This window comes from Vombatus ursinus, unplaced genomic scaffold (genome assembly GCF_900497805.2).
Source record: "Vombatus ursinus unplaced genomic scaffold, bare-nosed wombat genome assembly UNPS02014816.1, whole genome shotgun sequence".
In the NCBI taxonomy this organism is placed as follows: Eukaryota; Metazoa; Chordata; class Mammalia; order Diprotodontia; family Vombatidae; genus Vombatus; species Vombatus ursinus.
The window spans coordinates 7,611,090-7,624,576 of record NW_020954594.1 but is presented as its reverse complement, the minus strand read 5'-3'; the positions used below and the strand labels follow the sequence as shown (position 1 = coordinate 7,624,576).

The 13,487-nt window shown below is 43.4% G+C and overlaps 1 protein-coding gene across 4 annotated transcripts in view; it reads right to left on the bottom strand.

Annotated features, from left to right (window-relative positions):
- The window catches only part of TMPRSS13 (transmembrane serine protease 13), a 46,850-nt gene extending 33,813 nt beyond the window's left edge, over positions 1–13,037 (bottom strand). For 3 of the 4 annotated variants that reach the window (XM_027835683.1, XM_027835684.1, XM_027835686.1), the window contains exon 1: positions 12,882–13,036. In XM_027835683.1, coding sequence (XP_027691484.1) covers positions 12,882–12,902 — 21 coding nt within the window. In that variant the 5' untranslated portion in view covers positions 12,903–13,036. Of the gene's footprint in view, positions 1–12,881 lie in introns of all 4 variants that reach the window. The other variant, XM_027835685.1, reaches the window with a different exon arrangement.
- Between the last annotated feature and the right edge of the window lie 450 nt (positions 13,038–13,487).

Sequence of the window (13,487 nt, the reverse complement as noted above, 5' to 3'; positions counted from 1 at the left end):
ATAGCCCAAAGTTACACAGCAACAAAGACATCTGTGGAGCGGTGGGGAAAGCCCTGGATTTGGAGTCTGAAGGCCTGGGTTGAAGTCCCAGCTCTACCATATATAAATAATCTGAGTTCACAAATGCAGAGAATTTCAGGGTTGGAAGAGACCTCAGATGTCACTTAGCTTAATGTGTGGCTAAACAGGAATCCCCTGTAGAGCAACCCTGACAAGCCATTCAACAACTACTTGAAGACCTCTAATGATAAGGAAACCCTTCTTCCCACTACTTTGGGCAGTGCTAATTGTTACAAAGTTTTGTTTAAGTCAAGCCTAAGTCTAACTTCTCTGGAACTTCTCCCCATCATTCCTGGTTCTACCCCCTTACACCAAGTAGAACAAACCTAATCCCTCTTCTCCACGACAGTTATTGTGTCCCTTGTTAGTGGTCTTTTCTAAAAGTCAACTATCTCTTGTTCCTAAAACCATGTCAGTCCTTGTTTGGCAGGATCTCAAGGTCCTTAATTATCCTGGTCACACTGTCTATATGAATATGTCTATGACATACTTGAGTTTGTTTATGACCTTCCTAAAATGTGGTCCTCAGAAAACCATATTCCAGAAGCAGTCTGAGCGGCGCAGAGGACCAGGAGACCATGACTGGTCTCTTTCTAAGCCCTGGGCTACTTTTAACTCAGCCTGAGATTGCACTTACTTCTTGGCTGCCATATGATATCACTGATCCATATATCGGGGTGGCAGTCTACTAAAACCCCCAGATCTATTCCAGGCAAACCCCTGGCTAGCCTTACCAACCACATCCTGTATTTCTGAGGTTGATTTTTTTAACCTTTTTAGAACTTTACATTTATCCCCACTAGAGCTCATTTTTTTTACAAATTAGTGAATGAAAAAGCATTTATTGAGTGAAAAGTACCAAGCAAAGAGCTGAGGATATAAATAAAAGCAAGATAGTCTCTGCTCTCAAGTAGCTCACATTCTAATGGAGAAGACAACACGTATAGGAGGTCTCAGTTGCAAGACAGAATTAAGCCAGCTGAGATGCTTTTGGAATTGACTCTTGGCATCCGATGCGTTTGCTATTCTTCCCAGCTTTGTGGCATCTATGCCTTTTCTGTGCCTCAGTTTGTTGATGTGAAGCAATTAAGCAAAAAAATATCTCTAAGGTAAGAATGTCCTCAAGCTCTAATCCATATTTCAGGCCAGAGTTCTTCCTACTCAACCCACAAATTTCTACTACCACTACTACTACAAATAGCACCTGAACTACCATTACTATGGCCACTACCACCACTGCTACCACCACCCACCACTGCCACCTTGCCACCACTACTGCCACCATTACCATTTCCTAACATTGCCACCTTGCCACTACCACCACCACTATTACTATTACTACTAAACTATTACTACTACCACCACTATTACTACTACTGCTACCAATTATTATTATTATTATTATTATTGTTATTGTTATTGTTATTGTTATTATGTAGTTCTGGATATTTTTAGTGAGCCTACAAAAAATAAACTTATAACCTAAAACTTTTTTATTGAAATTTTTAAAAATCCAGTTATTTTATCCATTTGTGCAATGTCCTCAGAATATTAAATAGAAAATAATAATAACAGGATAATGACTTGCCCTAGGACCATTTTCATTTGGATTCCATAGAAAAAGATGAGAAGTTTTGATTATTATTATTATTAATCATTGAACTGTTGTTTTCTTAACATTATTACTAATACTAATTAGTATTACTGATAATATGATTAACAATAATTAGTATTACTAATAATAATAACAACCATTCACTTTTCTATAGTGTTTTCTTCACAGCAAACCTTTGTGGGCAGGTAATGCAAGGTTTATTATCCCCATTTTACAGAAGAGTAACTGAAGTTCAGAGAGATTAAATGACTTGATCGTGATCACATCGCTAGTAAATCACAGGCCCAGGATTTGATTCCATTGAGCTCCCTCAGAAACATGACAGGGGAAGGAAGAGGTACTGAAAAGAATAATGAAGGAGGAGAATTGATGTGTGTCCTTTGGCTCCTTACAGGCCTCAGGGACAAAGAGGACCTTCCTTCTCTAGACTGCGCGGCCCTGCCCACCCACCCACCATTCCCATTTCCACCTCTCTTCCCTGAAAGTTTCCCTATCTGAGGAATTACTCTCTCCCTTCCTCCCTCTGAGGCAGTGACCCCTATAGCTCTCTGCCTTCCACTTGCTGGTATCCAACCCCTTCTAGACCTCAGACCAGAGACATACTATCTTAGCAGTGAAAAAGATAGTGGACACAGACTTGCCTCGCCCCCAGAGAAGAGTAAAGAGAGAAGCTCTAACAGAAAACAGAGAAATCTCTTCCATATCCACACAGCTTGGCACTTTTCAAAGCACTCACATTTACCATAAATTATTGCATTTTATCCTTCACAATCCTGTGAGATAAATAGGGAATATCATATCCATTTTGCCCATGAAGAACTAGAAGCATAGCGAGATTAAATGATCTGCCCAAGCCATTATTTAGTAGCTGAACCAGGATTAAAATTCTTAATTTTCAATCTAGTGCATCTTTGAGGGGAGATTTTACTGGTACTTTGCCTTTTGCCTATTATCACGGTAACCTGGTACTTTTCTGCTTTTACAAGGGAAGAAAGAGCAAGTAGGTCCCTGGGCTCTCTGTACTTCCTGGGGACTTGGATTATCCCATCCCCATTCCCCCCCTACCCCCCAGCACTTGGTCTGTATGGAAGGTTTCCCACCCTTGTGCCTTCTACAGAAAGAGGTGAAGACTTCATTTTCACAGTCCCATGGCCAGGACACCAAGAGAATTTCCTAGAAATTTCCCAGATCTCCAATTACTTTTTCCCCCTAGAACATCCCCAAATCAGTCTTGTTAGATTATGAATATACTTACCTGTGCATGTGTCCTAACCCCTTGTTTGGCTATAAGCCATAAGGCCGCCATGTTACCTAGGTAAGCAACTGGGCTAAAGTGGAAAGATCCCTAGTCTCGGAGTCAGAGGATCTGGGATCCAGTCCTAGCCGTGAGACTTAACAGCTGCATGACTGAGGGCAGGACCCTTGACCTCTTCCTTTCTCTACCTATGAAACGGAGATACTAATGCTTGGATTACGGGCAGCTAGGTGGCACTGTGGATAGAGTGCTGAGCCCAGAGTCAGGAAGACTCATCTTCCTGAATTCAAATCTACCATCAGACACTTACTAGCTGTGTGACCCTGGGCAAGTCACTTAACCCAGTTTGCCTCAGTTTCCTAATCTGTAAAATGAGATGGAGAAGGAGATGGCAAATCACTCCAGGGTCTTTGCCAATTGTTAGACACAACTAAAATCACTGAACAACAACAATTGTGCTTGGATAACTTCTCTCACTGGCTTGTTATAGACATATTGTTTTGCATGCAGTAAGCGCTTAATAAATATGTGGTAGAATTTTGCTGTAACTTTCTGGGATCATAGATGTGGAACTGGAAGGAACCTCAGAGGCTATCTATTCCAACCTCCTCACTTAGTACTTACTAGCTGTGTGACCTTGGGCAGGTCACTTAATCCCTGTTTGTCTCAAGTGTTCTATCTGCACAATTGGGATAATAATAGCACCTACTTTCCATGACGGCTGTGAGGGTAAAATGAGATATTTGTGAAGTGTTTTGCAAATCTTAGAGTGCTATATAAATGCTTTTACTATTATTTTGCAATTGAGGAAACTAAGGTCTAGGGAGGTTAAGTGACTTTGCTCAAAGTCACACAGATAATAAAGTCACACAGCCAAGATTTGAACCCAGGTCTTCTGACTTGATACCACTGCTTTCTCCATGTTGCCTCTAAACAAAAGAGGCAAGGACTTTGTATAACACTTTCTGCTCTGTGTGTAAAGGGCTGCCTCATGCTTTCTGCTCACGAGGAAGAAGATGAGGCTATGGCATGGGAGACGCATGCAATGGTGTCAAATATGACTCACAACACTCCATAATATAGCCTCAACTGGATTAAAATGTAACTGGGAAATATGATATAAATAAAAATACAACATAGATAATGTTAATTTGTGGTTTTCTAAGTCAATATGTGACCCACAGGGATCCATTTCTATTTGAGTTTGACACTAGCCATGTAGCAGATTTGGAACTGGGTTTGGATCCTGACTCTGCTATTTCCTACTTGTGCAAACATGGGTATCACTTTCTCTTTTGGCATCTCAGTTTCCTTTTCTGTAAAATTGAGGGGACCTTGTTATATGATCCCAAAGTTTCCTTCTGCCTCTAAATTCCATAATCCTCTCCTGATAGTGGGGGCGGTGGTAGATGGATGGGACTAGAATGCATTTCCTCTCTTATGGTGGCACCCTCCATCCCCAGCCCTGACCACTTGGGTGGATCCCATGTAGGGATGGAAGGGGGAAATTCAAACATCTATCAAATAACAATGTTAACACAGAGAGGAACTTTAGCAACCATCCAGTATAAGAGTTATTCACCTGGGGTATTTGAACTCTTTTAAAAATTTTTGGTGACTAATTTCAATATAATTACACAGTCACAAAGATAGTGTCAGAGGTGAAATTTAAGCCAAAGTCTTCTGCTTCCATAGCCAGCGTCTGCATTTGTACCTTATTAGGTAGTTGGTTAGACCACGGGACTAATGAACTTGAGATTGTAGGTTCGATTCTCTGCAGACTTGTTAGCTTTGAATAGAGAAATGCTTTGCTCCTGAGTCACTTCACAGGTGAGGGGAGTATGGGGGGTTGAGAAAACATGAACGATTAAATGTAAGGGATTGGGGAATGACTCTTCTTTACTTGTCTGGGACATCAATCTGCCTCAGCACTTGGAATAAAAGCAGCTGCTGAAGTAAGCTTCCGAGGTAGAGTTTGAACCCAGGTCCTCTAACTTTGTATCTAATATTTATTTCACTGGACTATTCTACAGCTGCAAGTTCTGAAATGTTGTTGCTTTTGTTGTTCAGTCATCTCTGACTCTTGGTGACCATGCGGACCAGAGCACGCCATTACTGGCTATGGGGATTTCTCGGCAAGGATCCTGGAGTGGTTTGCTATTTCCTTCTCCAGAGGATTAAGGCAAACAGAGGTTAAGTGACTCACCCAGGGTCACACAGCTACTAAGTGTCTGGGATTGGATTTGAACTCAGGTCATCCTGACTCCAGGCCCAGCACTTTATCCACTGAACCTCCCAGCTCCCTCTGTTCTGACGTAGTAGTTGCTGAACTACATCTGGCAGGTTTGAAAGGATATCCTTTACTCTCTCATCTGCCACTTGATGCTGAGGAGAAGAAGGATTAAAGAGGATACTTTGCTTCCTCCTAAGTACAGCGGCTGACAAAAATAAAAAGAGAAGATAGAAGAGATCTCTGCATTGCATGAGAATTGTTGTTGCAAAAGGGGAGAAGAATCCTGCCAAAGGAACGCTGAAGAGGTTTTTGCCAATATTACAATAAACGTCACCGCTTCTTCCAAAAGGAATGTAACACTGCTTCAACTGCAGGTGACAATAAACCAGAGGCTAGAAGTGGTAGATACTATATCTTGTCAAGGATTAGCCCTAGCTGAGCAGTGGAACAGATCATCAGAGAAGCATCGTGACAGCTAGAGTCACCCAGCAAAGACTGTGCCTAGAGAGGTGTTAGCTAGCCCAATCCAGCAAGGATCGGCCCAGTTTAGTAGTACAAATACCTGGCTCAACACAGAAACTACACTCATCAGGTAACTTGGATGGACAATCCCGAAGACTGTATGGAGATATCAAAATATTTAGTTCCAGAGTTCTGTACCACCACGGTCACATGAATTCCCTAGATTTGTGCCTTACTACCCTGGTGCCTTAAATGTATGCCCACTCTTCCCAACAGGCACTACTTGCATTGGTGGGAGCATGTGATTCAGGTTTATGAGTGGGATATTATGTGTTCATTTTAGACATTTAGTAAATGCTTTGGTTAAGGTTAACAGAGTATTAGGGGCTGGTATACTAATGGGAAATACCCTGGTAGAGGTAGAAGGGTTCCTGAACTTCAGTGTTAGTAACACCCACAATTGTCACTCCTAGGGCTCTGAGAGAATTGAGTATGGCAGCTGCCCTCCCTCTGATGAAACTCCTGCTTGCTAGCATGGAGGCAGGTTGAGGGGGAAACAGTTGCACAGAGAGAAAAAGGGAATTCCTCCGGGGACACGAAGTTGCAATGCATTGCCTTGAATAACTCAAGAGGGCACGTTCTGATAATCAGCCAGCCAGACCATTCTCGTAGACATCTATCTGGGACCAGTGGTCCGAGGGTCCAGAAATCTCAAGACAGATGCCAGGGCTGGAGAGGACCTTCCAGAGCACCTCCTGGGACTCGATGTCTGTGCTTCAATAGAGAGACATCCACAAAGCAGGGCAGCTGTATATGGCCAACCCACAGGATGCTCTTTTTAACAGCCAGAGGCCAGGTTCCTAGACCAGCCACTAGTGCCTTGCTGAAGGTCCTTGCTGAAGGACTCCCTAAAGAGATAAAAGGCCACAAGGAACATCAGAACCTTCCACCTTGACTTCTCTTCAACTATGGATGGGTTCTGGAGGGAGGAGGGGGAGAAAAGAGAACTTTCTCCTCTCCTGGAAGCCCTAAGGGCATCAGAAAGGCCTGGCATTCCCTATAGTGAGTGGATAGAGCCCTTTGACTGTGGAAAGACAATCAAAATTAAATCAGGTTTGGGTTGGATTGGATTGGATTGGACTGGATTGGACTGGCCCAGACTAGGTTGAATAACAGTTTCTCTCTTGTTAGTGCTCCCTATCAGAAACATACAAAAGCCCCAAGACAATTGACTCACAGCCAATTGACTCTTCCTAGCCCAGGCCCAGAACATCCTCCCGCTTTCATGGCACTGGACAGAGTGCCTTTTCTTCTCCTAACCTTCAGAAAGAGCACAGTGCCCGTATTCCCATAGACCCAGGGATGGTATGGATGCTAGTGGGAATTAAAATGTCAGTCCTTTACTCTTGATTCCATCTCCTCCCATCTCCCACTCCCAGAGTGGAGTCAAGGACGCCCCCATGCTGTCACTATCACCCATAAGGCTGAGTAGGATTAGGCCCTCCAAGCCCCAGGGAGCAGACTGTCCCTATCCTCTGCTCTGGTACTCATCCTACCCCCACCTACCCTAAACAGCTTCCTGCATTCCCTGGATTGTCACCTCCACCCCCGATATTGCTGCACAAAGGGGCAGATACATTTCAAGACAACAAGCCATTTAATTGTTACACAAATCAAAATTGCCAGACGTCACCCTAGGAGTCATACACCTACACACACACACACACACACACACACACACACACAAAACTATATTGGCTGTTCAGTACAAAAGGATGAATCTGCTAGGGAGAAGGGAACCTAAGGGAGATACCTAAGGGAGAGAGAACCTAAGGGAGATACCTGCATATGATTGACAGCTTCAGACGCAGGGAGCTACCATCAGGCTGACCCAATTCTTGCTCTCCCAAGTACGTGGCCAGCGGCCTGGGAAGAACTTACATTTTATATGCTTTGTGAGACAGGCAGCATGGCACCTCTAATAGACCACTGGACTGGTAGTCAAGGAGTCCTGGGTTTGAATCCCATCTGAAACATGTACTAGTTATGTAATGCTGGTCAGATCATCTAGTATCTCTGAACCTCAGTCTCCTCATTTGTAAAATGGGAATGAAAGTAATAACCCCCACTTAGAATCACAGAATTTTAGAGTTGGAAGGTTCCTCAACAGTTATCTAATATAATCTATACCCCCAAGGAGTATCCCCACTGTGAGATAGAGAACCCACTTCCTCCTAGAAAAGACATTTTGGATAGCACCAAAAACTGTCATTGTTAGGAAGTTTTTTTCCTGACATCAGGTCTAGATTTCCTCTTCATAGTACTGACTTGAGGATCAACAGAGATTATATATGTAAAGGTCTTTGCAAATCTTAAAGCACTATATAAACATTAACAATTACTCTGGGGGAAGTGGAGAGTAGGGAGGGAGCCACAGCAACAGGCTTAGGCCGAGGGTTTTCTATCTGGTGGTCTGACATCTTGGCAGTGTGCCAGGCCTGCTCTTGGGAGGGTGTCTCCAGCCATCCCCACAGGCCTAGAGCCTTAGTGTTATTCGGGTCAAAATAGACCCTAATAAAACCCAGATGTTTTAAGGTGATGTTTTTAAAAAGTCCTGTTCTAAGAATGCTTGATATAAGAAAAACTAAATTTTGAAAACAGATGAATTCAGGGGCGGTTATTCTTTAAACAGGAATTAAACCTAAAGAAGGCCCAAAAAGCAGTGGAAAGATAAATGGTAAGTCTAAGGATGCTGTCAGCTGGGTACGAGAAGAGACATCAAATTCATCACCATGTCACATATATTGGGAAATGGAGGCTGGCCAGCCATGAAGAGGAGTGAGAAAGGGCAGGCAGACATCCCTAATCTTACACTGCACCCCCCCCCACCCTGACATTGGAAGAACTAGAGAAAGGCCACCACACCTTGGGTGTATCTCACAAAGTGAACTTATGGAAGGATGTGGACAAGAATTAAGGACTACACAGGATGAAGAAGTGTAGGCAGGTTGGAACATGAAATGATGGAGCCAGAACCCAGTCCTTGGATCATTTCCTACCCACCTAGCTGTACCACTTTGGGACTCCTCTGACCCACTTCTCCACCGTGCCCAGGAATGTCATCGTTGGGAAACCTCAGCATCCGGAAAGATCAAAACAGCCTTAGTCCTCGTACCTCATCACTACCTTCTGCCCCTCTGATTGGAGGATGGAGCCATGAACACCAAAACCTCCATTTAAGTAGGGGGCTCAGGTCAAACAACATGTTTTTCACCTGGCTGCACCACATGAGGACTGCTTGGATTTCTCCACCATGCCCCTTCATAAGGTACCTTCTTTTCAGTTTCGTTTTGTGTTTTATCTCTACTCATTAAATTGTAAGCTCCTTGAAAGCAGGGACTGTCTTTTTTTTTTTTATGCTTGTATTCTCAACATTTAGCATCAGGCCTGGCCCAAAGTAGGTGCTCAATAAATGTCTTGACTATAGGTACATCAAGGAGTCAAAATACTCACTTCATAAAAGAACTCTTTGCTTAACAAAATTGTTTGCAGCAGTTTGTTTGAATGTCAAGTTCACTTCATGTATTAAATTATATTTTACTTGCAAAAACTCAATTTGCAGACTGTTTTACATTTTTTCCCTTACTACCTACCTGACTTTCAACAGACCATTTAAGGCTTCTCTAGGCCTCAGTTTCCTCATCAGTAAAATGAAAGATGACACACAGACCATTAAAAGAAAATCTACTTTATGAGTGGAAGTTTCCACTGTGCAGTGGAAGGGCCCCGGCTTTGGAGTCAGAAGAGATACATTCATATTCTGGTTCTGTCATCCACTATCTGTGTGGCCTTGAGCAAGTGACTTAACCCCTCTGATCTCAGCTTCCTTATCTGTAAAATGAGGGGCTTGAATTAAGGTCCCTTTCGACTGTAAAATGACTATCTTTGAAAGGCCAATATTCCAATTCTTTGACATTTGAAAGGTCCCGTTTTCCTTCCTTGGATATCGAAGGGAACGCATACCATCTCCTCTTCCATATTATCCCCGGAGGCTCTAGCAAAAATGTAATGAATGGCCATCATGAATGGCCAACAATCTTTTTAAGCCACCAGCTCCCATTCTGCCAGAGTGAACGGCTATGACTGTCCTTGTGTTTCTAGTAGGACACAAGGAAGCATGTAAAGCTTAAAGATGACAGGTCATCTGTGTTCTTCCTCAACCCCTATCTCACCAGCATGAGCCTCCAGACTGTGCCTTCCAAAGGTTTTAAAGAACCCAGCCTGCAAGCGCCCTGGAACAATATCCGATGGAGAGGTGCCACGCCAAACAAAGGGATGAACTCAGAGACCACAGAGGAGGGAATTAAAATTGCTCACCTCAAGAGTGAAAGTTTGCCATTCAGGGGCCTATATGCCACCTGCCAAGCCACATCATGAGGCACCTAGGAATTAATTGTTCACTAGTCACCATCTTTCTACCAACAAGAACAATCCCACTCTCAGCTCTTCCATGTTGGAAATGAGTGTGCTTAGCAAATGCTGACTCAAGGTCGCCCTCGCTAAGCAACCATGTGTCATGAAGCTTCCAAGTCCAGCCCTCCTACACCCCAGGCCTGCCCCTTTCTCACCCTTTGGGCATCTATTGGCAAATGATCAGCAAGTTCCTCTCATCCAACTAAATGAACACTGAAGGCATGGGACTCCAAGATGAATTTAGTAAATTGGAGGAGACAGAAGTAAACAAAACACGATTCATTATGGACAAGGAGATACCTACCCAGAGTGGGGGGGGGGGGGGAAAGGGGGAACGTAGCCAGAGAAACTAAAGGGAAGGATAGAAGAGTGACAAGTATGGTAGAAAAGGATCTGGGAGTCAGAGTGAATAGCAAGCCCAACTCCAAAACAGCTTTGTACCTCTGTAATCATGGGTGTTGTGAGGCTCAAATGAGATAATGGATATAAAGCACTTTACAGAACTTAAAGTGCTACATAAATGCCTATCATTATTATTATTATTAGCCTCTAGTCTGGTGATGACTTCATTCTGTGAGTCTTCTACTACACTTCATTGAGCTCAAGCAAGGCTTATAGAACAATACAGGGGTGCTCTGGTAAATGTTTAATACCCAGGCTTGGGGAAGGTGTGTATGAGCACACCCTTTTAAGTTTAATCAACAAAACAATAAATCAATGCTTGACTTACAGAGATTGACCATTTCTGAGGTCTAAATGTTCACACTGAAAATTTAGCAATGGGCTTTCTCAGGCTGGTCTGAGTGGCACTAATATACCCCACATGCATAAGGAGAAGTAAAGCATAGAATAGACATGGGGTGGAGAACTATCTCGAGGCCGTGTGTGGCCCTCTCGGTCCTCAAGTAAGGCCCTTCAACTGAATCCCAACTTCATAGAACAAATCCCTTTAATAAAAGGACCTAGAGGGCCACATGCAGCCTCAAGGCTGCAGGTTCTTCACCCCTGGAATAGACCTTCCCTTTAAAATCACTATTTGTTGGGCCTTTTTCGAGTCCCAGGCAGTGTGGTACAAGTAAAGAGATACTAGAGAAATGTGAGGAGTCCACCAGGAAGGGCTATAGAGATGGTAAAGTGGGATGGGAAAAATATCTCAGAGAAAAGGTTCAAGGAACTGGAATGATTTCACCTGAAGAAGAGAAGGCTGAGGTATAATTTACCAAAGACCTTTGGGTTCACTTCTACCATCTCAACTGCCTCATTATGGAATGGAGGTGGTCCAGAGCTCTCAAAGGTTCTGGCAGGTCCCATCAAAAGACCAGGCCTAATGGGGTGCTTGTTGTCCTAGGTGCTGCAAAGACCATAGTGCTGGACCTGGAGTGAGGAAGACCTGAGCTCAAATCTAGCTTCAGACACTTAGAACTGTGTGACCCTGGGCATGTCACTTCACTTCTGTCTGCCCGTCGTTTCTTCCCCTATAAAATAGCAATAATACTTCACAAGGTTGTTATAAAGATTATATGAGATAGTTTGTAAAGTACCTGGCACACAGTAGGTGCTTAATAAATGCTTACTACTTAACTAAATCCAGCAAGCTTTGTCACTAGTTTGTGGGCCACCAGGTGGTAAAGTAGTTAGTTTTTTTTTTCCCTACAACAATTCTCAAAGATCATCTCCTAAAGCTCAGAGAGGATTATAGAGAGAGTAATCACAAGGATTTTACAGATATTTTGAAATCTGAAAAACTACCTCAAGTACCTAGGGCAGAGTGGTTTGGTGGAATGAGCACTGAAGGCAGAGGACCTGGGTTCAAATCCTAATTACCAACTGTGAGGCCTTGGGCAAATCATTTAATCTCCCTGGACCTCAGTTTCCTCATCTGTCAAATGAGCCGTAGAAGGAAATGGAAAATCACTCCAGTATTTTTGTCAAGAAAATCACAAAAGGGATCACAAAGAGTCAGATACGATCAAAAACTACTGAACAACAGCAAAATGAGAAAGAGCTTCCCAACATCATAATAGCAATGATTATTAAGTGAGAGAATGGGTGGCCAAGGAAGACAGTGAAACCTCCTCTAAAATTATAAAAAGTAATGAAAGATTCACAAAGAAATGGTTTAAATGTCTAGAGGCAGAGATGAATAGCATCCTCACCAAAGGTCCTTTCCCCTTCCATGAGTCTCTAAACCCCAGAAAGGTTATGATCAAGACAGACTGATAAGTAATTGGAAAAACCTAAGCACCCACAGGGTGCAAAGTACAGTATGTAGCACTTAAAGAAAATGCATGTGTCTTGACCCTCCCCTCACCCCAGCCTGGCTACTCCCACTGACCATACCCCAAGTCTCCATTGGTTTCTCTCCCCCATCAACTCCTTCCTGAGCAAAAGGAGATGGAGATCTCTGATCCAAAGTAGCCACTAAATGTAAAAAGCTATATTCAAAATTTAAGAAAGAAAGAAAGAGAGAGAGAAAGAGAAAAAAAGAGAGAAAGAAAAAAAGGGCAGGGAGAAAAGGAATTAAAGAAAGAAAGAAGGGAGGGAAGGAGGAAGGAAGAAAGAAAGAAAGAAAGAAAGAAAGAAAGAAAGAAAGAAAGAAAGAAAGAAAGAAAGAAAGAAAGAAAGAAAGAAAGAAAGAAAGAAAGAAAGAAAGAAAGAAATCTAAGGCAAATGATGAAACCACATGATTCTCCTTCTCCTGAGCCTTCCCTCCAAACCCTCCCTGGAGATTAACCACCTCCTAGGAGAGACTAGCTGAACAGGGTTTCCCAGAGCTAGCTTACCGGGTGGTTGTCTCCCTCCATGATTTCTGGTGGGATGAAACTTCCCCAACTCAGCTGATGAGCAGATCCATGTTGTACTGGACTCTGGTGTCCCAGGGACAGGAGGGGAAAAAAGAGGCTGGCTCAAAGGCCTATAGGGCTGGCCCCTGTCAGAAATGGGGCGGGGGAGCAAGGTGGTTGGGATGTATGAGGTAATGTGATGTATAAACAACAAGGCAGAACTAGCTGGACCTGTCCCTCCACCCCTCCTCCAGCTGGATCCCCAGTTACTCAGCGAATACTAGGGACTTTGCCTGAAACTATCACCCTAGTGGCACCTTTGGGTGAAGCTTTGTGTGGGGGTGTGGGCCTGGTACTTAAGAAGAAAGAGCAGGAACCTTAGAGAAATGTAGATAGTGTTATCCTCCTCAGCACCTAAAAAAAAGTCCCCCACCAAAGCCTCTCCAATATCACCTAGTCCACACAGCAGGCATCAGAAGAGATCCAGGCCAGGAGAGGGTGAAACCTATATTACTGCCCATGTTCTATCTCAAGCCTCAGAATCCAAAGAAATAGACAAAGAAGCAGTGTGGTATGAGAGATAGAGCCCTGGAATAAGGAAAGACA